The 26316-nt window shown below is 46.2% G+C and overlaps 1 protein-coding gene across 1 annotated transcript in view; it reads right to left on the reverse strand.

Moving 5' to 3' along the window:
- LOC149324243 (nucleolar protein 6-like) overlaps positions 1-26316 on the reverse strand; it is an 86629-nt gene that overhangs the window by 54037 nt on the left and 6276 nt on the right. The window contains exons 5-13 of the mRNA XM_089497999.1: positions 24223-24391; positions 19661-19795; positions 16564-16727; positions 15811-15931; positions 13387-13445; positions 6079-6180; positions 4778-4893; positions 2608-2785; positions 928-1050 (exon numbers count right to left, since the gene is read on the reverse strand). Of these exons, the coding sequence (XP_089354125.1) occupies positions 928-1050; positions 2608-2785; positions 4778-4893; positions 6079-6180; positions 13387-13445; positions 15811-15931; positions 16564-16727; positions 19661-19795; positions 24223-24391 (1167 nt within the window). The remainder of the gene's footprint in view (positions 1-927; positions 1051-2607; positions 2786-4777; positions 4894-6078; positions 6181-13386; positions 13446-15810; positions 15932-16563; positions 16728-19660; positions 19796-24222; positions 24392-26316) is intronic.

The raw sequence follows: 26316 nt of genomic DNA on the forward strand, positions 1-26316 counted from the left end.
ATACATAAAGGAAAGTGGAGGAAAGATGAGCCAGTGAGGTAGATGCAGTCTCTGGACATATATTCGAACACAGATGTAGGTTAATTAGAGTAAGTTTAGTTTTTTGTGGGTTTTTCAGGCTATGTGGCCATGTTCTAGAAGAGTTTATTCCTGATGTTCCGCCAGCATCTGTGGCTGGCATTTTCAGAGAGAGTAAGGTTACTTTAGCTTTTCAGCTACATTTTAAAAAAAGATAAACAATACAAAACAAATACCAAGTATTCTAACCCTAATGTTTTTATAGATAGGACCAATTACATTGGCAAGCAATGAATAATGAAAACAAAAGTGCTGTTGAGTTCTAAAAACAAAACAGACAAAGTCTAAGGTCTCACATTACTGTTGAAGAAGCAAAACATGGCCTGGAATTAGCTGTCAAAATCTACATGTTTTCCAGCGATGGAGGGGAGGGATCCTCAATCGGTTTAGTTCCCTCCTCTCGCTCCAATAGGCAGGGCTAGAGACTTGCAGGTGACATCATGGAGGGAACGCCCCCTGAGTCTCCAGTCTGGTTCCTGCCTCGCTCCAGTTAGGTCGTTCTTTCATTCTCTTCTTCTCCTTTAACTTAAAAAAAAATCCTTTCCTTCCTTCTTTCCTTTCCCTGAGTCAGGACTAGTTAGGGTTCAGATGCTGGCTGGATGCAAAGAGGAAAGACAGAGCAAAGAAAGTGGAAACTGTGGAATGGACCCCGCAAAAAGAACCATTTGAAACTATGCCAAACAGGTTCTGTGTAGAAAATAAAACAGATGGAAGTTTTTAAAAAAGAAGAGCTTGAGAAATGCTAACTTTCTTGGTCTGTAATTCCCAGAATCGCAGTCAAAATGTCCACTGGCCATGTGACCGTTCAGGTTAAACACTGAGGGCACCAGGACACTACACTAGCCTCACCTCAGATCTATCTGCTTCAGGCCCCCTCTCCAAGATGCTAGTAGCAAAATCAAGGCTCAGCAAAAGCCCAAATGCCAGGGATCCAACATCTTTGTGCTGCGGGGGATCCATGTTGATTGACCACTGAAAAAAAGACAGGAGGAACAAAGTCATTTGAGCCACTCAGTGAAAACACATCATCTTCCCATGATTTTCACCACTACAGGATAAACTAGCAGAATCCTTTAGGATCACCTGTTTCCAGACAAGCTCACCCCAAGGCTAAACAGACTGACAGGCATGAGAAACAAAGACTTTTTGGTAGTGGCGCCTGTCATGAAATCCCCTCACCCAAAACATAGTCCATAGTCCTTTGCCATTAGAACAGGTTTTCAAATGGGCTCACATGAAAACCCTCTTGTTTGGGGTTGCCTTCTCTAAAATTTACAGCACTGGCTGGTGATCAGAAAACCAGAAACTCTTTAGAGCACAAAGTTAACTGCCAAAATGTTATAGCTCTACTGAATCTAAAATCCTGAGGCTAGGACTGGTGGAAATTAAGTTTTCATCTTGGCATAACAATGTGTTAGCATTGGGGTTGGGCCCTTAGGTTGGAATAAGGTCTGGATCTGGAGCAATTCAGCTGCTCCCTTGCTCCATATCTCCTTCATCCCTTTTCTTGGTCTTCTATGGGCAGATCATGGCCAGCAGACCAGTTCTGCCATCTGACCGCTCTACTGTCAAGGAGAATCCTGTTGACAGGAGGACTCATTTTGGCAAAAGAGACACAGGTTGACTCTTGCTTATCCTGAATTGCAAAATATTCCAGAATCCAAAATTGTTCCCATAGATAGATGAGATGTTTTATCGGATGATAAAACATACACAAACTTGGTTTTATGCACAAAGTTATTAAACAGATTGTGGATAAAATTACCTTCAGGCTATGTGTATAAGGTGTATACAAAACATAAATGAATTTTATGTTTAGCCTTGGATCCCTTCTCCAAAGTATCTCATCATGTATATGCAAATTTTCCAAAATCCAAAACACTTCTGGTCCCAAGCATTTCAACCTGTACATGCCTTATTCTACAACTGGGTCACTAGTTAAAACTGCATTAAGTATTTTTATAATAATGTGTTGCCAGCCTATGAATTTCTTGTGGACAGCTGGTTTCAATGATTGTCTTCACTAAAATATGATACTGTATTTTACTTTCAAGGTAAGCTGCCTTACAAGCAGAAAGGTATCTATTACAAACATCTTTCTTCCCTTCTTCATCTGAAAACAGTTCTGAGGCCTGAAGACACACAGACAAAGATCCTACTAAATAGTTGTGTAGTGTAAAATTATGCAAATATTACTACGTTGCAATACTGGCTTGTGCCACTGTACATGACCCATGCAATAGTTATCACAATCACACACTCTCCAGATGAGTAACAGTAGTGTCAACTCCCTATGCCTCACTAAGAATCAGTATTGCAGATCCTACACAGTGCTACATTGGGTTTGTGCAACTTCTGAGAAAGCAAAGCCATGAGTAAAGCCACTATGGGACTGGAAACAGAAAATGCCAGAAATGGAGTGGAATTTTCAAGGGGAGCCCTTTGGTGTCAAGAAGGGCCATTACCATCTTGAAAGCTGTATTGTCTTAGCAGACAGGTGGAATAACTTTGAGCATAAATCAAAATTACCGACTGAGTCTGGGGCAAAGTGTGGGTTAGCAGCACGATTCGCTTGGCCAGCCCACGTTCCAGCAAGCTAAGGAGGAAAGGTAGAGTTGCTGCCACATAGTTTCCACCACGGTCCATTAGTTCATTGAGGAGCTTCATCTTCTTGCAGGCAGCCTGTAGCTTCGAGACATGTCTGAGACTGAAGCAGAAAGGGGAGACATAGTCATTGCTGGGTATGCATGCAATGGACATCCTCTGTGTGCTCAGAATGTGTGTACTTGGTGATTTCAAACAAAATAAATACAATGGGCCTTTGGTATCTGTGGGAGTTTGGTTCCAGGAACCCCCGCGGATAAAAGAATACCACGGATGCTCAGTCAGTATTTAAAATTCAAATTATCCTGTGATTGACGGCAGCCAGGCTGAAAAGTCATCTCAGGGCAGGAAGGGAGGCTGGAGCGGGCAGACCCAGGCACCTGGGACACATGCTTCCTGCTCCTGCTGTGATTTGGCTCACAAGGGGCAGCAGGTATGCTCCCAGGAAAAAGGAAGAATGCAGGTATGGCGCTTGGGGCTTGCCTCTCCCTCCCTCTTGGCTTATTGAAACCCACCACCACCACGTCTGATTGAAAGCAATCCCACAAAGGAGTTTAAAAGAGAGCAAAAAAGACTAAGTGCCTGACTCTGGGAGACTTGCTTTGCGTGTGCTCCCTTTCAACCTCTAATTCTCCCCACTCCATGTCTCATTGAAAACAATCCCAGAAAGGAGTTTAAAAGAGAGCAAGTGATTTCCTCCTCTCCCCACTTAGCCCTTCTTCCTCTCTTTTAGTGAGGAGAATTAGAGGTTGAAAGAGAGCACAGGCAAAGCTAGTCTCTCAGAGTCAGGCACTTAGTCCTTCTTGGCTTACATGGCTTGGGTCCGAGTTACTTACGGGACCGCTTCTCCCTACATAATCCGCCCCGCACTCTTAGAACATCGGGCAAGAACTTATTGGAAATTATGAATTCCAAATATGTTTCCACCTCCCAAAGACCCCTCTCTATAAGGGCTCCGAGATTGTGGAACAGCCTTCCTGAGGATATCCGCTCGGTGACCTCATTGGAAGAATTTAGGAAAGCACTTAAAACCGAGCTTTTTCGCCAAGCATATCCTGATATGATATAATATACCGACCGACTAACCCTTTGAATGAGACGCTGTGCTATTTACTGATTGTACTGTTAATAGTTAGTTGTTAATTGATAATTACATGTTGGATATTTTAATGTTAGAGAATTTTAGTGCATATACTGTGTTTTTACTTAGTCTGTAACCCTGCTTCAATCCAACCGGGAGAGGCGGGGAAACATAAATAACATTTTATTATTATTATTATTATTATTATTATTATTATTGCTGCTCTGGGGGGAATTGCTTGCTCTCCTTTAAACTCCTTTCTGGGATTGCTTTCCATCAGACATGGTGGTGGTGAGGGTTTTTCAATACGCCAAGGGGGAGGGGGAGGCAAGCTCCAAGCACCATGCCTGCTTTCTTCCAGCTTCCTGGAAACATACCAGACAACCCTTTGGAGCCAAATCACAGCAGAAGCAGGAAAAATGTGTCCCTGGTGCCCGGTTCTGCCTGTTCCAGCCTCCCTTCTTGCCGTGAGACTGTTTCTCAGCCTGGCTGCCATCAATCACTGGTTAAAAAAAAACAATAATTAAATGTTTCTTAATTTCAGTCTGCGGATGCTGAAATTTGCTGATATCAAATTAATGGATAACAAGGGCCCACTGTAAATCTGTGCCAACAAACTCAAACATTTGCTTTGGAGGAAACTTGGGGAGATGATGCTGAGGGAGTCAACAGGTCTTCCCATGACAGGGTCACCTTTGGGTTGCCATAAGTCAAAAATAACTTGAAGGCACACACAAACAACAATTAGTCTGCCTAAGCAGCTTAAAGGCACCAGATCCTGTCTGGTCTTGAAAACTGTTTGCCTAAAGTGGGCCCTTGGTATCCACTACAGTTTCGTTCCACAATCCTTTGTGGATACCAAAATCCATGGATGCCTAATCCCCATTATATATATGCAATGGAATAGTAAAATGGTGCCCCGTATATAAAATGGCAAAATCAAGGTTTGGTTTTTGGCACATACACACATCATTAACTACTTTTACATTTTCCATACATCTGAAAAGTACATACTGGAACACATGGTCAAAAGTTCGTATTAGAGGCTTGGGGGTCATGAACACCAACTGGAACCCTTCCACAGTTTTGTCATCCAGAATCTCCATGGAACGCTTAGCTTCAAACCGAATCTAAGGAAGAACAAACAACAGTCACATTTAGGGATTAATTCCACCAGCAGACCATGACACAGCTCTCCCTCTCTCAACTACAAAACAGAAGGGGATTTCCATGCGCCTTTTGGTCTAAGAAGCATTGCTTAAGAAGAATCTGCTGCTTGAGAAGGATAGGGATAATTCACCAGGAGATGACTCTGGGGAAGAGCTTTGTGGAGCAGGAAAAATGTGTGGTAGACTATGCTAAGATATCACTGCTTCCCCTCTCATAAGGTACAACTACACTGTAGAATTCTTTAATATTTTTATTGGTTTTTATGCTCTGTAAAGCCAAACAATATATATAATAAATTCTTACTAAATATTATCATTATTAAACCATATACTGTACTTTTCAATCCCCTCTGCCCTCTCTCCTCACCCTCCAATGGCTATAACAAAAGTAATTTAGTATTCAGTATTTATAATGTGGAATGTCTTAATAGTTTCCCCAGCTTCATTGTACCCCTTTTCAGCTTTGACTTTCTCGATCCTAAACCCTCACTGTCCCACCAGATCATTTCCTTTATTTGACCACTATATTTTCCTTTTCTCTCCCTTAAATAATCCAAAAAGAAATATTCTACAATATAATGCAACATGTTTTTCTCCCCAACATTGTTTGTTTTTCAGTCCCAACTCTATTACAGCATGTGCTGCTCTAAAAAGATTTTTTATTACATAATCTTCTGCCTTGCTGTTTTTTATTCATCGTCGCAATCTCGTGTGGGGTTTTATACCACTTACTAATTAACTTTTGTCATTGTTCTTTAACTTTTATATTTTTAATTTTAATTATTTGGAAGATCCAAAACATTTGGTCTTCTGTATTTATCTTCAAATCTTTCTTTCATATACCCTCCACTTAGCTAGGGCAGTTGAAGCGATCTCAAACTGGATGATTTCTGCAGTGTGTTTTGGACCAGAAATAATATGGAAACAATAGGGATATTTTCCTGCACCAAATAAAAAGAAGAGCAGGTCAACATGTTTCAGAATTTAAAAAAATATATGCACATGTGAAATGAAGCAACCATGTCAAGCAAGCCATGCATAAGTAAACAAAAACATTTAAAACATTTTAGACAGCATTTGAAAGACTTCTTTCAAATGCATTAAGGAATGACTTTTTCTTTCACCAGCTTCCATCACTACCTTTACCTGCTTATATGTGTTGGCTGTCATATCTGCGCAGAGGTTCACCCGTCCAGAAGGGTCCACAAAGACCACTTGGAATGCTTCGTGGAAGTCGGTCAGTGTAGGCTAGAAGAAGAGAAAGAGGCTGTGATTTAGAAGCATGTGGAGAGCTTCAGAATCAGAAGAGACAACAAGGATAATCCAGTCCAGCCCACTGCAGAAATGGACAGGTTGCTTACCTGTAACAGTATTTCTTCGAGTGGTCATCTGCGAATACATACAAATGGGTTTTACTGCGCCTGCGCAGTGCTGTTCGGAAACTTCTGGAATCACTGGGCAAAGTTTACTTTGCAACATATAGAAACTTTTTGGCGGTAACTCCACCCACCCGTTATAAGGCCCCTGCCTTCCCGCTCTTTCCCCAGTTCCGCAATTTTTTCCACCAAGCAGGTGATGGAAAGAGCCAATAAGAGCAGGACACTGAGGGGATGGACGGGTGGGATTTGTATGTATTCGCAGATGACCACTCGAAGAAATACTGTTACAGGTAAGCAACCTGTCCTCCTTCTTCATGGTCTCTGCGAATCATACAAATGGGTTTAGACTGACAAGCTTCGGTATGCGGCGGAGGGAGTGTCCTGAAACCACAGCTATGGTAAACCAAAGGTACATTTATTACAACAATAAACACCTTGAACCATAAAGGGAGTCAGTCTTTTTGTTACTGCACAAACCAAACATAGCAACAACATTGCTAAACCTGAGAAGGGGAGATAAGGTCGTGCAAGACCCATCCCATTGAAATTGTGCAAACCAACATTCAACAGAATGTAAACGCAAAGGCATTATATACACAAATGCTGAAACACAACCATCAGTAGTGCAATCAATGCAACCCTGAAACCAGCACAGCCCTCCCGAAAGCTGCGTCTCGGATGGCTCTGGTGTCCAACCTATAATGCTCAATAAAAGTCAGAGGTTGGGACCAGACAGCAGCCTTGCAGACATCCTCCAAGGAAATCCCCGACAGGAACGCAGAGGATGCTGACATTGCCCTTGTGGAATGAGACCAAACCCTGCCCGGGAGAGGTTTGCCCAAAAGTTCATAGCAGAGGTGGATGGTACCAGCCACCCATTTGGAAAACCTCTGCGAAGACACAGGCAACCCCTTTTTCGGCTCCGAGTAGCACTGGAAGAGTCTTTCGGAGCGACTGGAGGCAGCAGTTCTGTCCAAGTAAAAAGCCAGTGCTCTCCTGACATCAAGAGAGTGCAGGCTTCGCTCCGCATCCGAAGTCGGGTTGGATGCAAGAGTAGGCAACACAATGTCCTGGCACATGTGGAAAGCAGACACAACCTTAGGCAAGAAAGTAATGTCTGTCCGAAGGACTACCTTGTCCCTGTGAAACCTCAGGAAGGGTTGGTCCCTCCGAAAGGCACAGAGTTCGCCCGCACGGCGGGCAGAGGTGATGGCCACAAGAAAAGCGGTTTTCCAAGTCAGTAGTCTCAAGTCCACTGTGGCCATCGGCTCGAAGGGCTTGGACTGGAGCCCGGACAGTACCGCCTCCAAGCTCCAAGCCGGCGCCGGTACCGACACAGGAGGATGCAAGTTGGCACATCCCTTAAGGAACCCTTTCACTAAGGGATCCCTGAAAAAGGAAGCCCTCCCCCGAATTGGTACTTGGCACAAATGGCAGATAGATAGCACTTGATGGATGTGAGGCACAGCCCCTCATCCAAAAGCGCCATCAAAAACTCCAGCACCACTGGAGTGGACACTTGAGCAGGAGACAAGCCCTTTCGGTCAAGGAAGAGGCTAAACCTCTACCATTTCAGGGCATAGGACCGCTGGGTGGAAGGTTTCCTTGCAGCCAGGATCACCGTCCTCACCGCCTCCGGCAGGTCGGTTAGGGCTGTATCCTCCAGGCCACCAGCGGCAGGCTCTCGATGTCCGGGTGCAGGATCTGGCCGTCCTGGACTGACAACAGGTCGGGACGGAAGTCGAGGCGGAGGAAGCATCTCCTGGAGAGGTGGAGAAGGGATGCGAACCAAGGCTGTCTCGGCCACCACGGGGTGATCAGGATCGCATGCGAACGGTCCGTTGTCATCTTGGACACCACCCTGATGATGAGAGGGAAGGGAGGAAAGGCGTAAAGCAGCTCTCCCGTCCAAAGGAAGGCAAACGCGTCTCCGAGGGATCCGTCCATTTGCCTTCTGGAGCAGAACTGGGGACAGTGGCTGTTCCACTCGGTCGCGAAGAGGTCGATCCGGGGGGTTCCCCACCACTCGAACAGGTCGCTGACTGTCTCCGGATGGAGCCTCCACTCGTGGCTCACCGAAGAGGACCTGCTTAGGCGATCTGCCAACTCGTTGTCCTCTCCTGGGAGGTGCATCGCCTGGAGGAGCACCTGTCTCTGGATGCACCAGTCCCAGATGCGAAGAGTGATCTCGAGCAGAGTCCTGGACTTGGTGCCTCCTTGCTTGTTGATGTAATACATCACGGTAGTGTTGTCCATCCTGAGGAGGACCACCTTGCCTGTGACAGTGAGCTCGAATGCCCTCAGGGCCTTCTCGACTGCGAGCATCTCCAAAGCATTGATATGGAGAAGCTTGTCCTGGGCCAACCACTTGTCATTGACAACCAGGTCGAGCAGGTGGGCGCCCCAACCCTCCAGAGAAGCATCAGTCGTCAAAGTCAATTGCGGCTGAGGTTGATGGAAGGGCATCCCGATGCAGACATTGTGGCCGTCCAGCCACCATCTCAGCGAGGCGGCCACCGGTCTCGGTACCGTGAGCCACTTGGAAGGAGGGTTCTCCATCGGAGAGAAGACTGAGAGGAACCAGGACTGCAGTGGTCGGAGGCGAAGCCTTGCCCACGGCGTCACGAACGTCGTCGACGCCATGTGGCCCAGCGCCACCTGGACGTCTCTGGCCCTCACTCTTCTGTGAGAGGTGCAAGGCCTCAACGATGCCACCAACGCCTGGAAACGGTCCGGAGGGAGAAAGGCGGAGCATCTGTCGGAGTCGAGGATGGCTCCGATGAACTTGGCCTGTCTGGTCGGAGTGAAGTGGGACTTCTCTTCGTTGACGACCAGTCCGAGAGAGTCCAAAAGGTGCAAGGCAAATGAGACCGCCTCTCGGAGCTCGTACTGTGAATTGGCGGCAAACAACCAGTCGTCCAGGTACGGGAAGACTCTGTAGCCCCTCTGATGAAGGTATGCCACCACCGGGGCCATACACTTCGTGAAGACCCTCGGGGTCGTGGCAAGGCCAAAGGGGAGCACGTTGTAGTGGTACGTGGTGGAGCCGACGGCGAAGGCGAGGAATCTCCGGTGGGACTCCCGAATTCCGATGTGGAAGTAGGCATCCTTCAAGTCGACCGTCGCGAACCACAGGCCCTGGTGGAGAAGCGGCAGAATAGAAACCAAGGTGACCATCCGGAACCGACGGTATTCAAGAAAAAGGTTGAGTTCCCTCAGATCCAAGATTGGTCTGATGCCCCGATCCGCCTTCGGTACCGTGAAGTACCTGGAGAAAAAGGCCCTGGAGGACTGGTCAGGTAATAAAGGGGAGATTGCTCCCTTGTCCAGCAAAGTGCGCACTTCGTCGAGAAGGGTGTCCGAGGGGGGAGTGGACATGAAGGCTCCAGTTGGGGGGAGCTCTTGGAACTCGAGGGCATAACCCCTACGGACGATGTTGAGGACCCACGAGTCCGATGTTATAGAGGCCCAGGTGTTAACAAAGGGCCTCAAAATGTCCAAAAAGAAAAAGGAAGGAGAGACGAAGCGCGCTGCAACCCTTCAGGCTCTCTTCTTCCCCTGGTCGGTGTCCTGCCGGCGGGACTTTCGGTACCAGGAAGGAAAGTTGCGACGGCCAGAGGAGGAGGAGGACTGAGAGGGGTACCGGCGTCTCTGGGAGCCCTGCTGCTGGAGTTGACGATCTTGTTGAAAGGTCCCCTGTGACTGACCTTGCGGCTGCCACGGGCGCTGCCTCTTTCTGAAGGGCGAGATGGGAGCCGATGACATCCCATGCTTCTTCGCCGCCGCCTTCATTCTGAACTTGCAGTTCAGGCGCTCGTCGGTCTCGGCGTGGAAGAGGCCGCTACCATCCAGGGGCATGTCCTCTATGGCTGACTTGACATTGGCATTGAGGTCCGAACCCCTCAGCCACGCATGCCGGCGCAGAGCCAACGAAGCCGACATCGCCCGTCCTGCACAGTCAGCCACATTCCTGGAGGCAGTGATGAGCCAGCTGCCGATCGAATGGGCCTCATCACGGATCTCTACCAGGCGTCGCTGGGTCTCGTCTGGGACGTCCGGGACGAGTGGCGAGATCCCTTCCATGAGTGTCTGGATATACGCCCCCATGCAGGCGTTATAGTTGATGGCCTTGACTGCGAGGGCTGCCGCCGAGTAGGCCTTCTTGGCCAGACCATCTACCTTCTTCGCTTCCCGGTCGACTGGGGAAGTTGCCTGCTTGGGGACGAAGCCCTGCTGCGCCCCCTCTACAATTGCCGAGTTCTGCTTGGGGTGATCGGCCAACCAAGAGCAGCTCAAAGGGGAGATCCGGTAGAGGGACTCGATCTTCCTTGAGGATCCGACGAGCAAAGCTGGCGCATCCCACGACCTCCGGACAATGGACTCAATGGAGGGCAGCAACGGGATGGAGGGGGGTGTGGGCACCCGGCCACGGACCCGACGTTCCACAGGGTCCCGAGCCTCCCCCTCGGGGTAGGAGAGCTCAATGTCCAGGGCCCTTGCCATCTTAATGATGTGCTCATTAAAAGAGTGCACATCATCCGTGGGGGAGGAAGGCTCCGGGTGGTGCATTCGCTGTGGAGACGCCTGGATGGAGGTGTCATTGTCATCGGAAGGCTCTCCTGACGGCAGCAAGGGTTCCCCCTCAGAGTCGGTGTCAGAGGTGAGCGGGATGTCCGGGACCCTGACTCGCGTCGCCGAGCGCGCCGGGATCTGCAAGGGCGGTAGCTCTGTGGGAGAGCGACGCGGTGCAGAGGCTGAGGCCGTCGCATGGGAAGGGGCAGGCTCGTCATCTTGGGGGGCCACCGGGCGTAGGTTGAGCCGGGTGAACTCCCTGAAGGCAGTCTCCCTCGGTACTGACATGTAGTATCTCCCGGAATCGGGGTCGAAAAACATGTCAGTGTCCCTCTCCGTCGGTTCGTCGACCTCCGAGTGGATGGAAGGCGAAGGTGACAATCTCGGAGGGAGCTCAGTTGGCAACTCATCGGCGCGGGCAAAGTCGACCATCGACGGTAGCAGGGTGTCCAGGACAGTGGCTGCATGCGAGGTGGACGAGCCATCGGGGCGCGAAGAGGTTGGTGTTGGAACCTTCTTCGCCGGAGAGCGCTGCTTGTGGGAAGCGCGCTCCTTTCCCTTGGAGGAGACCTCCGACCCGGCGTGGTCCTTCGAAGACTTAGGCCTCTTTGGTGCAGAGCCCTCCGTTGTGTCCTTGTGGTGCCTCTTCTTGGACGACCGTGGTGTCTCGACCCGATCCTCGGGGGGGGAAGAACGGGTTGTCCGGCAGGTCCAGCAGGACGGCAGCTCTTGTGGATTGAGGCTTAGATGTCTTAGCCTTTTCCACCGGTGCAGTCTTTCCTGACGAGGATGCACCCGTCTCGGGCCGCTCGGAGGCGTGTCGAGATGGCTTCGAAGAGGCCTTGGAGGACGGAGTCGGGACCGACGAGGCCTCCGCAGACTCCTTCACGCACGAGCCCTCCGGGGACAGCTTTCTCCCGGGCTTTTCCTTGGGCTCGGTACCCTCAGACCCCGACTGTTTGTGGGGGTGTTTGGAGGGCTTGTCGGTGGCACTGGGTTTTCGTGAACCACGGGCCACATCGGTGGTGGTGGACGAACCTGCCATTGATGGGGCAGACACCACGCTGGAGACACTCGCCCGGGAAGATGAGGCAGCCGGCGGAGCTGAAGAAGCCGATGATGGACGGGGGCCTCCCTCCTGAACCTTGCCCAGAGCAATGGCCGAAGTCAGCCGGGACTCACGGTTCTTGCGAGCCTGGGATGAGAGGGACTTGCAGAGTGGGCAAGCCTTTGTGTCATGGTCTTTGCCCAAGCAAAGGAGGCAGGAGGAGTGCGGGTCCTGGATGGGCACCTTGCCCCCGCAGACATCACACTTCTTAAATGGAGCAGGCATTTTCCGAAGTCGACAAGTTGAAAGGGAAAGTCCAGAAACAAGGTCAGCAGTCCAAGAGTTCGAAGTTACCAGGGGCGGGAGACAAAGAATGGTCAAGAGACGGTCCGAGGTCAAAAACGAAAGTGATTCCAAATGCAAGCTAAAGCGAGCGAAGTTCCCTGAAGCAGCTAGCGCGGCGGAAAAAAGGAACTGGGGAAAGAGCGGGAAGGCAGGGGCCTTATAACGGGTGGGCGGAGTTACCGCCAAAAAGTTTCTATATGTTGCAAAGTAAACTTTGCCCAGTGATTCCAGAAGTTTCCGAACAGCACTGCGCAGGCGCAGTAAAACCCATTTGTATGATTCGCAGAGACCACGAAGAAGAAACATAATTCAAGCACTCTCTGTAACAGATGGCCATCCAGTCTCTGTTTAAAAACCTCCAAAAAAGGAAACTCCATTACCCTCCAAGGCAATGTCTTCCACTGTTGAACTGCTCTTACTCTCGGGGAAATTCTTCCTAATGTTTAGGTGGAATTTCTTTTCCTGTAGTTTGAATCCATTGCTCTGTGTCCCAGTTTCTGGAGCATCAGAAAACAACCTTGATCCATTTTCAATATGATATCTTCAAATAATTAAGCAAAGCTATCATGTCACCCCTTAACCTTCTCTTCCACAGGCTAAACATACCCAGCTCCTTAAGCCGCTCCTCACAGATGATTTTGAGCTATTTTTGCTGCGAAAATGGAAAACAACACCCATGTTAAAACTGTGAAAATGGATCTGGTGGCTTGTATGGTCTTCTAGGGCACAAAACAGGGCCCCCAAAGGCCAAATGCACCCCCCATGGGGTGGAATTTAGAATGCAAAATTGCACAAAAATCAGACAAGGAACTTTGGATAAAGCTGACAAAAGAGTCTCCTTAATTGGCATTTGGGCCTCCTCACTTCATTTCAAATACTGTTACACATAGTTTTTAAATCTTTCAAATATTTTAAATCTGTTTTTAACCCATTCTGATGTTTAATATGTTTTTAGCTTCTTTTTATCATTTTAAACTATTTATCTTGTTTTAATGTTATCTGTAAGACACCCTGAAACCTTTTGATAAAGGCAGGCTATAACTATCATAATAAATAATACATCTGTATTAACCAAACATTACAAGTACCAAAAGGTTTTTGTTCTCTTACCAGTGTGACATCTGCATCTTTGGAAAGGCTGACTCCAGTGGTACTAAGGTCTGTGGTAGCTAGGAAGGAAGAAAAACACATTTGTTGTTATTGTTAACTGCTGTTCAGTCGATTTCGACTTATGGCGACCTCATGAAAGAAAGACCTCCATGTCACCCTGCCATCAACTGCACTGCTCAGGTCTTACAGACTCAGGGCAGACATGGCTCAAAGTCTATTTATCTAGAATATGGTCTTCCTATTACCTTCTACTTCACCAAGCATTTTTGTGAAGTGAGTCATGTCTTCTCATGAAATGGCCAAAGTATGACTGTCTCACTTTAACCATCTTGAATTCTGAGGCGAGTTCAGACTTGATAGCTGTAGGACTCTTTGTAACGTCGAAGGCTTTCATGGCCGGCATCCATAGTTTTTTGTGGGTTTTTCGGGCTATGTGGCCATGTTCTAGCAGAGTTTCTTTCTGACGTTTCGCCAGCATCTGTGGCTGGCATTCTCTGAAGATGCCAGCCATGGATGCTGGCGAAACGTCAGAAAAAAACTCTGCAAGAACATGGCCACATAGCCCGAAAAACCCTCAAAAAACTGTAGAACCCTTTTTCCCCCCTTTTTTTTTTTTTTTTTTTTTTTTTTTTTTTTTGCCTTTCTAGTAGTCCATGGTATCTGCAGAACTCTTCTCTGGCACCACACTTAAAATGAGCTGATTCTCTTTCTATCGGCTTTTGTTGTTGTGTGCCTTCAAGTTGTTTCCGACTTATGCGACCCTAAGGCGATTCTATCACAGGGTGTTTTGTTTTTTTTTGCAAGATTTGATCAGAATGGTTTTGCCTTTCCATCCTCTGAGGCTGAGAGAGTGTGACTTGCCACATGAGCACATACAATCAGTTAATTCTTTAGGTTCAAGAGCAGAAAACTGTGGAGCCTGCAGTGGTCAATTTTTGCCCCTGTACCAAGCCACATCCATTGAAAATTATCCAGTAGGTAGGCAAAAGTGAAACCAGAAGTAATTTCCAGTTTTGGCTAGGGTTCTCCACACACACACACACACACACACACACACACACACTTTTTGGGGGGGAGCAGGTTGGGTTTACGGCATTCCTGGAAGCCTCATAAGTGTTGCCCTACTGATATGGAGCAATTTTTCATTCCACCAAATGGAAGGGCAATCTGGGGGGTGGGGCGCTTCAAGGATGTTGGGGCTACAAAAATCCCCCAATGGTTGTATGTGGCCCACAGGCTGGAGTTTGCTCACCTTTGGCTTAGCACTTGCAAAAGCAAAATCCTTTAATGGTAAAAGAGGTCCCTTTATTGTCAATGTCAAATGTGAGCTGCAGTTACAGCAACTGAGGAGAAGGCCCTTCACCAAAATCATCCAGGCCAAGAAAGTCATGATCATCACATGAACACCAGCAAGCAAAGAGCACAATCCAGGAAAGATTTTCACCCAAGAGGAATCATCTGCCTATAGGCCAGAGGTAATGAAAAAAAAATCCCTGGGGCAACATGAAGACCATACAGTGGTACCCCGGGATACGAATTGACCGCGTTACGAAATTTCCGGGGTACGAAAAAGTTAGATTTAAAAAAACTGTTCCGGGTAACGAAAGATTTTTCGGGTTACGAAATTAATTTCGGCGCGAAATTCAAATCGGAAGCGCGGCTAGCGGCTTTCCAGCGGCTTTTCGGGTTGCGAAATGTATCGGGTTACGAACGGCGCCGCGGAACGAATTAATTTCGTAACCCGAGGTAGCACTGTACTGCTATTCTGGAGTCCTTGCCCTCTTCAGATTCCCTTGGCTGTCGTTTTGGGACCCCTCTCCAGGAAAACCCTATGGTAGGTCACTTCTTAAATAGGTAGCAGAACCTCTGCTGTACAGTAGGTCCCCCGTATCCAAGGGGGATACATTCCTGGACTTACCACAGAAACGTGAAACTGCGGAAATTGAAATGAATGACTCCCTAGGGAAATTGACCATATAGCTGCTCTGGAGGAACTAGAAATTCCTACAGAGAACACCTCTCTAGGCATTTCTAGGTCTTCCAATAATGACTCTATGGTCAATTTCTGCCAGAAGCGTACCACAGAGTCATACTGGAGAACTTAGAAAATGCCTAAAGAGAACTTTTTTTTTTCAGGCATGGACAAGTGAAACTATACCTACTGGTCATACAGTACTTAATCTCAAAATAAATACCAGTTTTTCAAAATCCAAAGCAAACTTCCAGCAATTTTCATATTTTTCTTTTCAGCATCCCCCCTCCCCCCCATCCATTCAAACCTTCAAAACTTCCAAAGGCAGCAAAGTGGTTCCCAGACCATGAAACCAAAGCCCTCCCTCTGGTGTAAATCAAAGGCAGAAATCTTCACAAAGAATGTGTTATCTCAGATCATTCTGCCTCAACATCAGAAGACGCAGAACTTACCCAAGAACTGAAGGGCATTTCTCAACACCTGGTAACCACTCATCACTTTGTTGATCTTGTTGACAGCTAAGAGGTATCCCACCAGCATGGAGGCCAAGAAGCCGCTGAAGCATCCCAGACCCTAGAAATGGAGTGGGGGGAAAGACATAATGTACACAGGAATTGGTGAAAGCATCTTAACTATCGTAAATGACTTGAAGACGCATAACAACAAAGATCCAGAAGCGTGGTGTAGTGGTTGAGTGTTGGACTAAAACTGAAGAGACAAGGGTTCGATTCCCCACTTGGCCAAAGAAACCTACTGGGTGACTTTAGGCAAGTCACACTCTCTCAATCCCAGAAACCCCTGTGATGGGTTTGCCTTAGGGTCGCCATGAGTCAGAAACGACTTGAAGGCACACAACAACAAAAATATTTTTATATATACAGTCGACCCTCCGTTTGTGCAGACTTCGAATCCACATCCCTCAATTACATGCGAGGGGCAAACGGAGTAACATAAAATGAGGTGCGCACCTGTGGTGTGTGGTTGAGGGTGCCCGCAAGGGCACGCCACCATTCAAGCCAATGGGGCTTGAATATTGGTGGATTTCCGTTTTCACAGGGGGGGTGGAACGGATCCCCCGCAAAAACAGAGGGGTAACTGTATATAGATAGACACGTTCCTATCCTGTCAGGAAGACTTGTAAAGTTTTTCAGATTACAGCTCCCAGAATCCCACAGCCAGCACGGCCTTCCCCCGGACCCCATTACCTTATCAAGCTCCCGCTGGCACAGCCAAACCTTGAGGAGACACACACCATCCCGCATGCCTTGAAAGCCACTGGCTGCCTCTGAGAGGAACACCAAGTTGGACTCCATCACCTGGTCCCACAAAATAGAGTTGTTGTAGTGAGGCGTTGGCGGCTCGGTGGCTCCTGGGGGAAAAGAGAGCAAGGAAGGGAATGAAAGTCACTGGAAATACCATCAGACCTGGCTTCCAGGTTGGCTGGGGACTGTCCCAGCTGGAGAACAAAAACAATAATAAGCCAACAGCATAAGCCCAGCAATGACATTTAAAATGGAGGTTCGCAGGCTAACATCCTGTTCCACTAGTAGGGGAATATCAGCTAAATCATACATCTTGCCTGCCATAATTTTCGTGCATAGACAAAGTAATGCAAGGGTTCCCAACCTGGGGTGCGAGATGGAATTTTAGGGGGTGCAACCAAGAGTGGCTTGCATCCTCAAGTGACAAGTCATGAGTCATCACTCAGGTTTTTTTTCTGAATAAGTTAGAATCTAATTGCTCAGTTCAGATTTGCATTTTATATGCTGAGTTAAAAGCTTTTCTTTAATCCAGTTTGTTCACCCATGGTATTGCATGTGGTTCAAAAATTAGAAATTAGACTTCTTCATCTTCAAATGTGGTCCCTCCATATTCACTAGGGTTAGGGGAACAAGACCCCCGTGAATATGGGAAAACCATAAATAACAAAAACACTGTTTTTACCTGAGAGGACACCTCTCTAGGAATCTCTAGGTCCTCCAGTGCAACTCTCTGGTCAATGACCAACATACACTGACCATAGAATGGCACTGGAGTAGCTACAAATGGTCTTTCAGTGCAACTTTTAGTTAGAGTTGACCACAGAGTTGCACTGGAGGACCTAGACAGTCCTAGAGAGAACATATTAATGAAATCCGTGAATAATCAAATCCGCAAATATCAAAGCCGCAAATATGGATGACTGTACTTCTAAAGGGGGTGTGATCATTAATCAAATATTTCCAAGTGGTGCGGAGCATGGAAATGTTTGAGAACCACTGGGGTAAGGGGAGTTGGTATGCTGAGCTACTGTAATGGGATATGCAGTTGTAGTGAGGTGAACCCAGGGAACCCAGGAATAGAGAGGACGGGGAAGACGGAAGTGGGCCAGTTGGAGGTGGAAAGGGAGAGAAAGCCAGTAAAGGAGAGAGAGGCAGGGTTGAGCGGAGAGGTGGAGCCAGAGAAGGAGGAGGAGACAGGAGCTGGGAGGTGGATAAAAGAGGAGGGAGAGAGCTGCGCGGGGAGGAGAGGACGTCGCGGAAGAGGAGGACGGGGAGTGGCGGCCGCGTCAGGGATAGGGCAGGTAAAACGGAGCCCCGGTAGGGAAGGGGTGTCGGTCACACTTCAGGCCCGGCCCGCCTTTAGGAAACGAGGTCCCCACCAGGGAGTGGAGTTGAGGGACCCTCGCACTGAAGGCGTATATAACTACTCCGACGAGGAGCTGTGGGAGTCGGCTCCAGCGAGGGACCTGGAGGACGAGTGGTGGGACCCGAAAGGGACCAAGTGGGAGTGTGGCCCAGTTCCCCAGGGTAAAGAGAAGGCAGAGTGCAAGCCCTTGGAGAAGCACCTGGGGGGTCGGAAGAGATTGGACGCTGAAGGCTCCAACCAGACGCCGAGCCTTACCTGGGAAGACTCGGCCCCGGACGCTTAAGGGAGTGACTTTTGTTGGCCCGTTGGCCTGTTGGCTTATCACTGGGACTTTGTTGGTTTGTTGGTGAAATAAACACTGTTGCAGCAGAACACGTGCGGAGTAAGTTTGTTGCTCACGTGGCTTCCTCTCGCCTAGTCTCAAGCCCCATGCAGCCAGGCACGCCAGCCCCGCCCACAGCAGTGAAGTGATTATTGCAAGGAAGTGTTTATTCACATTCAGAAGTAGCATGACAACAAAGGAGAAGAGGCTGTAGTTTTGAGAGACATTTAGCCTTCTTGCTCAGACAGCTCTAGTGCCACAATAAACTACAATCTCCAGGATTCCCTAGAACTGAGCCAGGGCAGTTAAAGTGGTATAAAACTGGATTATTTCTGCAGTGTGTTTTGGACCAAAGGCAAGTCCTCAGGAACTCAGACAAGACCACCATGGAAGTATCCTTATCGGGTATATTTAAAAAGAGTGCTGGGATATCTTAAAGACTTAACACATTTATAGTGGCAGGAGCATCTACAGGCAAGAATCTGCATCAGGTGAAAGCAGGGGTAGGAATCAGGCCCATTAACTACAGGTGGCCTGCAAGGCAGGTGGTGGTCTGTGCAGCCCTTGGCTCCCCCAGAGAACCTCAAAAGACCCCAGACTTCTAACTGCACTGTACATATGGGGAAAGTGGTCTATGGGTGATTTTGTTATTGTTGTGGGCCTTTAAATCTTTTCCAACCTATGGTTTTAACTCAGCAGGATTTGTTCCTAGGGGGTTTATATTGCTTTCCCCTGAGGCTGAGATAGGGCCCAGACAGGCTAAAATAAAGCTGCTTCGGACTGGAAGTACTGAGGACTGAAGTGTGACTTTCGGCCTCTTGGGATGCATGCATCATTTAAACAGCATACCTCCAAAGTTATCCAAAGCAGCTTTATTTTGGCCTGTCTGTTTGGGCCTAGAGTATGACTTGCTTAAGGTCACCTAGTCGGTTTCAATGGCCAAGTGAGGATTTGAACCCTGGCCTCCTGAAGGCCTAGTCCAACACTCAAACCACTACATCAGGCTAGCTGTTATAATTAAGTAATACTATAATTCCATTTTAATGTTTACCTTTTGTATGTCTTTAGTTATATTTTATTTTAATTTGTCAGTTGCCTGAGTGTCGGTTTTGGGAAAAAGATGGGATACAATTCTATTTTAATGCTCACTTTTGTATGTTTTTAATTGTACTGTTTTTTTAAATTGTAAGCCAGTCTGAGTCCCAATTTTGAGGGGCAAAGGTGGGATATAAATAACAACAACAACAACGCCCATTTCTTTCACTCCAATTCATATGTGCCTGAAATGATGCACCCACCAAGCTTGCCTCCAAAGACTTCAGGCCTTTCCTTTACCCTCCTCCCTATCTTACCTGCCACAGGTAAGTCCTTCTCCGTGAACCAGGCAGTGCGGACATTATTCTTTGTGGGATGCAAGCGGGTGGGCTTGAAGACATCTTGGGCAGGGCAGGCGAAGAGGCGGACAGTCACCATCTTTGCATCTTTCCCTAAGAGTCCAATGGAAGAAATTAAGACAGAAGTCCTACAGTGCAGAAAAGGCAAGTAACTTTGAATGTGGACATTCTGAGGCTGCATCTACATTGTAGAAATGAGGCAGCTTGACACCACTTTTAGTGTCACACACCATCCTATAGAATCATGAGATTTGTAGTTTTACAATTTCTTTTTAGCCAACCCTGCCAAAGAATGTTGGTGCCTCACCAAACTACAAATCCCAGGATTCTGTAAGATGGAGCCATGACAGCTAAAGTGAGGTCAAACTGCATTACTTCTACAGTGTAGATGCACCCTGAGTCAGTCACTATTGTCCAACCATTTCCTCAGGAGAACTTATAAGGTAACAACAGGATCCCAGAAAAAAAGCAACTGCTGGAAGCCAGAGATTTTGGTCTAAACAATGTCAAAAGTTTCTTCCTTCCCACCTTTCCAGCACCATACACAGATCCCAATCTTTCTCTGCTTTAGCTGAATTTCACTTCAGAACTTTGTAAAGCAGAACAAGAGAAGCACAAACTTTAAAAAAAAAAAAAAAGCAGAAACAACCATTGCAGAAGGCCTCTGCCAAGTGCCATCCTCAGACACAAATCCTCTTGTTACAGTCAGACCTCCATATCCACGGATTTTTATCCACAGATTCAAGCATCCATGGCCTGAAAATATTCCAAAAAGAGAGAAATTCCAAAAAAGCAAACCTTGACTTTGCTATTTTATATGTGCAGCATCATTTTACAATGCCATTGTATTTAGTGGAACTTGAGCATGCACAGATTTTGGTATCCACAACGAGTCTTGGAACCAAACCCTGTCCAATACCAAGGGCCCACTGTACTTCCAATCAAAGCAGAGCCACTGAATCAATGGGGTTTACCTCTGTACTGATTCACCATTCAAGACCTGGTACAATGGATGCGCAACAACAACAAAGTTAGTCTAGTAAGAGCCAGTGTGATGCAGTGGTTTGAGTCTTAAAGTATGAATCTGGAGACCAAGGTTTGATTTCCGGCTTGGTCACATAAGCCCACTTGGTGACCTTGGGCAAGTCACATTCTCTGATCCTCAGAGGACTGCAATGGCAAATCTCCTCTGAAGAAACTTGCCAAGAAACCTCTATGAGAGGTTCGCCTCAGGGTCACCGTAAGTCGGAAATGACTTGAAGGCACAAAACAACAACAACAACAACAACCACAGGTGTACTTATATTGGGACTAACTAAGAGGATTTTGGCCTTATCATGCTAAAGACTGACCCCCTAGAAAAATATTACATATGGTGACATCTCTAGTAATGATCCGTTATGCCTGGTTCACAAGGAAAAAAAATCATCAGGGGATGAACAAGGCATGTATGAGTATAAATGCCTAGATAAAGAGGAAGGAAGGAGCCGTTTCACTTGGAGAAGAGAAGATTTGACAGGTGGCATCAGATATTTATGTTTAAATATCTGAGATGTCATGTAGAAAATGGAGCAAGCTTCTTTTCTGCTGCTCCAGAGACTAGAACATAAACCAATGGATTTAAATGACAAGAAAGGAATTCCACCTGAACATTAGCAAAAATCTCTTTACTATAAGAGTGGTTTGACAGTGGAATGGACTGCCTCAAAGTGTGGTGGGTTCTCCTTCTTTGGAGGTCTTTAAACAGAGGTTGGATGGGCATCTTTCATGACTGTTGCAGTTGTATATTCCTGCATAGCACGGGGGGGGGGGGGGGGGCGGGCGCTAGGTGGCCTTTGAGGTCCCTTCTAACTCTATGATGCTATGGTTTTATGTTCCTAATACAAAGCTTCTGTGGCAGAAAGGAGGAGATATCAATACTTCAGCAAAACAAACACTTGCAGTCACTTGCAGTTCATACGCCTCATTTAAGCCAATATAATATCTCTCAGATTTTGCAGACAGCATGGTTCCTTCCTTAATTATACAGGCTTCCAATGCGATTTAGCCTTCTCAAATCAAACCAAATAAATATGTAAATCATGGGCTTTGGGAGACTGAAGAAAACATTGGGCTGTAAAATGAAGTTATACACAGGGGACTGCAACACAGAAAGAATGTACAACAAAGAAAAACAAGGCAGATGCCAGATACAACCCACAGATGCAGAGTCGAGCCAGAGAGAGAAATTCTACCTGCTGATCATCAGTGCCCCTTTGATATTTCATCCATGCTACTCCTAACAATTGCATTAAATTCAACCCCCCCCCAAAAAAAAACAAACACAATATTCTCAATTGTATAAAGCACAATACAAGATTTTGCAGTGGGAAACATGTCATTCACTGTGAAGCCGAAGGCTTTCATGGCCGGTATCCATAGTTTTTTGGGGGGGGTTCGGGTTATGTGGCCATGTTCTAGAAGAGTTTCTTCCTGACGTTTCGCCAGCATCTGTGATTGGCATCTTCATAGAATTCGTGCCTGGAAAAGAGTTGGATATACACACACACACACACACTGTGTGACCTGGGAAGGCAGGAGTGAATTGCATGTGGGTTGTTCTGTTGCTCATGGCAGGCCTCAGGGTGGGAGGGTCTGCAAAAGAGGATGAGTGTCTGCTTGATAGTGCTCATTGTCTGCTGGGAAATTTCTCATTTGCATTTGTTGAGTCTTTATCTTGCTATTTTTCAGGAAACCCTTAAAGTAAACATGGTTTGGCTACCAGTCCTGAAAAATAGCAAGATAAAGGCTCAACAAATGCAAATGAGAACTCTCCCAGCAGACAATGAGCACTATCAAGCAGACATCAATCCTCTTTTGCAGAACCTCACACCCTGAGGCCTGCCATTAGCAACCAACAATATACATGCAATTCACTCCTGCCTTCCCAGGTCATACAATATATAGACCCAAGTCCTTTCCAGGCAAGCATTCTCTGAAGATGCCAGCCACAGATGTTGGCGAAACATCAGGAAGAAACTCTGCTAGAACATGGCCACATAGCCCGAAAAACCAACAAAAAACTATGTCATTCACTGGTAGCTCTGTAATACACTTTTCCATAATTATATTATTTAATTCCAGAGATGCAAAATTTGAGGGCATTCTGAAGCCATGGAGAAAAAAAACTTATTTTCCTGTTCGTTGTTGTATGCCTTCAAGTCATTTCCCTCTAGTGGCAACCCTAGGGGGACCCTCTTGTGGGGTTTTCTGGGGCTGAGAGTGTGTGACTTGTCCAAGGTCATTCAGTGGGAATATGGCTGAGCAGAAAATCAGACCCTAGTCTCCAAAGTCATAGCCCAACACTCAAACAACCAAACCCCAGTGGATACCAAGGGCCCACTGTACTAGCATCTCTTACAAATTGAAAATTATTTTCTTACTTTAGGAACATAACATGTGCTACATCCATAATCTGATACAATTATACAATGCTGTTTAGTATAAAACTATCATGAATATTATATTCAAAGTACATTTCAGTAAGACAATAGTTACGAATGTAATTCTCTCTGTAATATTTTTTTAAATTTTTTAAAAAATAGAGTTCCAACGATCCTGAACTATAAGAAACTGCTTTGGTTTTGCACTTCACTAGGAGTAGACAAAACACAATAAAAACATGAGAAATCGTCAACATCAGGAAAAGAGAGAAAAGTATTTTGTCGCCTCTAGTCTTCCATAGTGTTAAGCAGACATAAAGCACTCATTCCTATGAAAAGAACTGAGAAAAGGATACCAAGATCTGGAATTGCAATGATATGATCCTGAACCTTCTTCTTACCTGAAAGTCTTCCTGTTACATCATTTTTAGAATTTATCTTTGGGGAGTAAATCTATGGCCACCTTGTCTTAAAACCTTATTTGACATTCTAAATGAAATATTCTGATTTTTTTTTAATTTCAGAAAAAAATAGGGGGGAAATTAGTGGCTAGCCAAAAAAAAATTATTTTTATCCCCCAGGACTTCATATCTAATTTTAAGTCAATTTAGATCCATTTAAAGGGTATGACTTCTTCATCCAAGTTCTTGCCTCGGAGATCCAAATCCTGCCCATCTCTATTAGTTTTTAAATAAATACTCTCACAATAGTGCAGGTATAAGCAAGTAAGGCCCTTTATATGTTTAGTTTTTTGTCCTACAACTCTCATCAGTCCTAACCAGCATAGTGAGCGGTGACGGGTTATGGGAGTTGTAGGAGATACACACATACACACCTTCTTTTGTAGCCTAGTGTTTACAGACACTGCCTAAAAGTTAGCTGCTGGCATTTCCCAAATACTTTTGTTAAATTCAACCTATAATTACAATGGCTTCCTGTGCTGCTGCATCACACTGTGGGCTCTCGTTCACTGTGTTATCATTATGAACCTAAATGGTTCTTTGGACATGCTATCGCATAAACTATTTGTCTTCACCTGCAAAGCCATGGACCTTAAGAGAAAGAAAGCTTACAAAGGACCCAGGAAGCCACACTCACCTTGTGGCTGCAAGAGCACAATCGGCTTAAGATGATTGCCGTTCATGTAGGCAAACTTCACACTCCCAAAGAGCTTTTTCTTGGCCAGATGGTGGGCAATGTGAGTCAAGTAGAGAGCCCTCTTGCGGTGGTACCGCTGGTTAAGGTTGTCTTTGTCTTGGAAGACCTCCTGAAAATACAGAGAACACCCATATTACATATGACTTTTTAAAAACTCCAGAACTTTAAAACCCAATGTAAAACTATTGCTCCATCACTACAGATGCCTCCCTAGGGAGAATTCCCAGAGCCAGGAGCCATGACCAAAAAGACCTCCCACCTAAAGGCCTCAGATAATGGCCACAGCTTGGGCAGGCTTAGCATCATAGAACCATAGAATCACTGAGCTTGAAGAGACCCCAAAGGTCATCCAATTTCAATTCCATTCTGCCATGCAGGAATACACACTCAAAGTATCCCTGACAGATGGCCATCCAGCCTGTGTTGAAAAACTTCCAAAGGAGAAGACTCCATCACATGCCGAGGCAGTGTCTTCCACTATCTAACAGCTCTTACTATCAGGAAGTTCTTCCTAAGGTTTAGCTGGAACTTCCTCTCCTGTATCTGAAATTATTGCTTGTTTGGTAGAAGGCAGTCATTGCAATACCAAGCTGTTCAAGCCTTCCAGATAACCACCAGCACTTCAGGCAATGCTCAGAAACAGACCTCTCTCATGTCTCTACTAAACACAATTCTGAGCGGGTTGTTCCACAGGCAACATCAAGGCAGTGAACACAAAATTCTCCTAAATGCTTGGTACAATGCTAACCTGCTTCTGTTATAGTCCTCAGTCCTACTGGTTAGTCCTAACCAAAGCAGACTCACTGAATCAATTGTTGAATGGAGAGTCAAGACACACGTATATTCCACGGATTCAATCAGTCCACTTCAGTTGGGGAGTACCCAAAGGATTTAAGAAAATAGCTGGGATCTTGTTAGTTGCTCTTAAGAAAGAACAGACCCACAGAGTCAAAAGCTGAACGATAAATCAACACATAAGCAATCTAAGGCCAGGTTATCTGAAAGACCATACTCTCTCTCATCTCTCCAAATTCACAGGGGCACAGGACCCTCGTGAATCTGGAAAAACTGCAAATAACAAAACCACTATGTTTTTACCTGAGAGAACACCTCTCTAGGAATCTCTAGTTCCTCCAGTGCAAATCTGTGGTGAATGTGGCAGGTCCACTTTACATTTAGTGGGAAGATGGGAGACAGGGCCTTCTCAGTGGCTGCCATCAAGTTCTGGGAACATCCATCCCAGAGCAGCAATGCTGACACCCTCCTTTTTATTACAGCAGGCCTTTGAGAACTGCTTTTTAGGTTAAATTGGCCTTCTATAATTTGCTAGAACTTTTTTTTAAGGTTCTTTTTTTTTTAACCGTTTGGCCCCTTTTGGCTGTCCTTTGGCTGCAGAAGGAAATTTTCAAATGATTCAGACATGATAGCAGCGGCAGAGCAGTATTTCAGTGACCAAACATCAGAATTTGGATAGGAGGAGGGTTAAAGAAATTTGAGAAAAAATATGCCAACTGAACCCAACTTCAAAGTGAATATGTGGGCTAAAATGTAAATTTCATGGTTCTAGGTCATTCCCTTCTCGGCCAGACTGAAAACTTATCAGCACCCCTTCATATTATTGTTGTTGTTGCGACTGTTGTTTGTCTCCAAGTCATTTTTGACTTATGGTGACCTTAAGGCAAATCTATCATGGGGTTTCTTGGCAAGTTTCTTCAGAGGGGTTTGCCATGGTCTTCCCCCAAGGTTGAAAGAATGTGATTTCCCCAAGGCCAGCCACTGGGTTTCCACGGCCAAGCTGGGATTTGAGCACTGGTCTCCAGAGTCATAGTCTAACTCTCAAACCATGGTTTATGTTTTATGTCTTCATACAAGACATTGTTTTGAGTTTACATATCACTGAATCTATTTAAATAATAGATCATGTATAGTTCATACATAGGTTTAGTTTGAAATTTAAAGGAGAAGATAAAATAACGTTAAGAACTGTAGGAAGACTAAGATTTTGTTTAGCCAAGAGGCTTTGAGAACAAAGGA

The sequence above is a fragment of the Sceloporus occidentalis genome, unplaced genomic scaffold, assembly GCF_023333645.1.
Source record: "Sceloporus occidentalis isolate IW3139 unplaced genomic scaffold, rSceOcc1.0.p SCAF_1, whole genome shotgun sequence".
Classification (NCBI taxonomy): domain Eukaryota; kingdom Metazoa; phylum Chordata; class Lepidosauria; order Squamata; family Phrynosomatidae; genus Sceloporus; species Sceloporus occidentalis.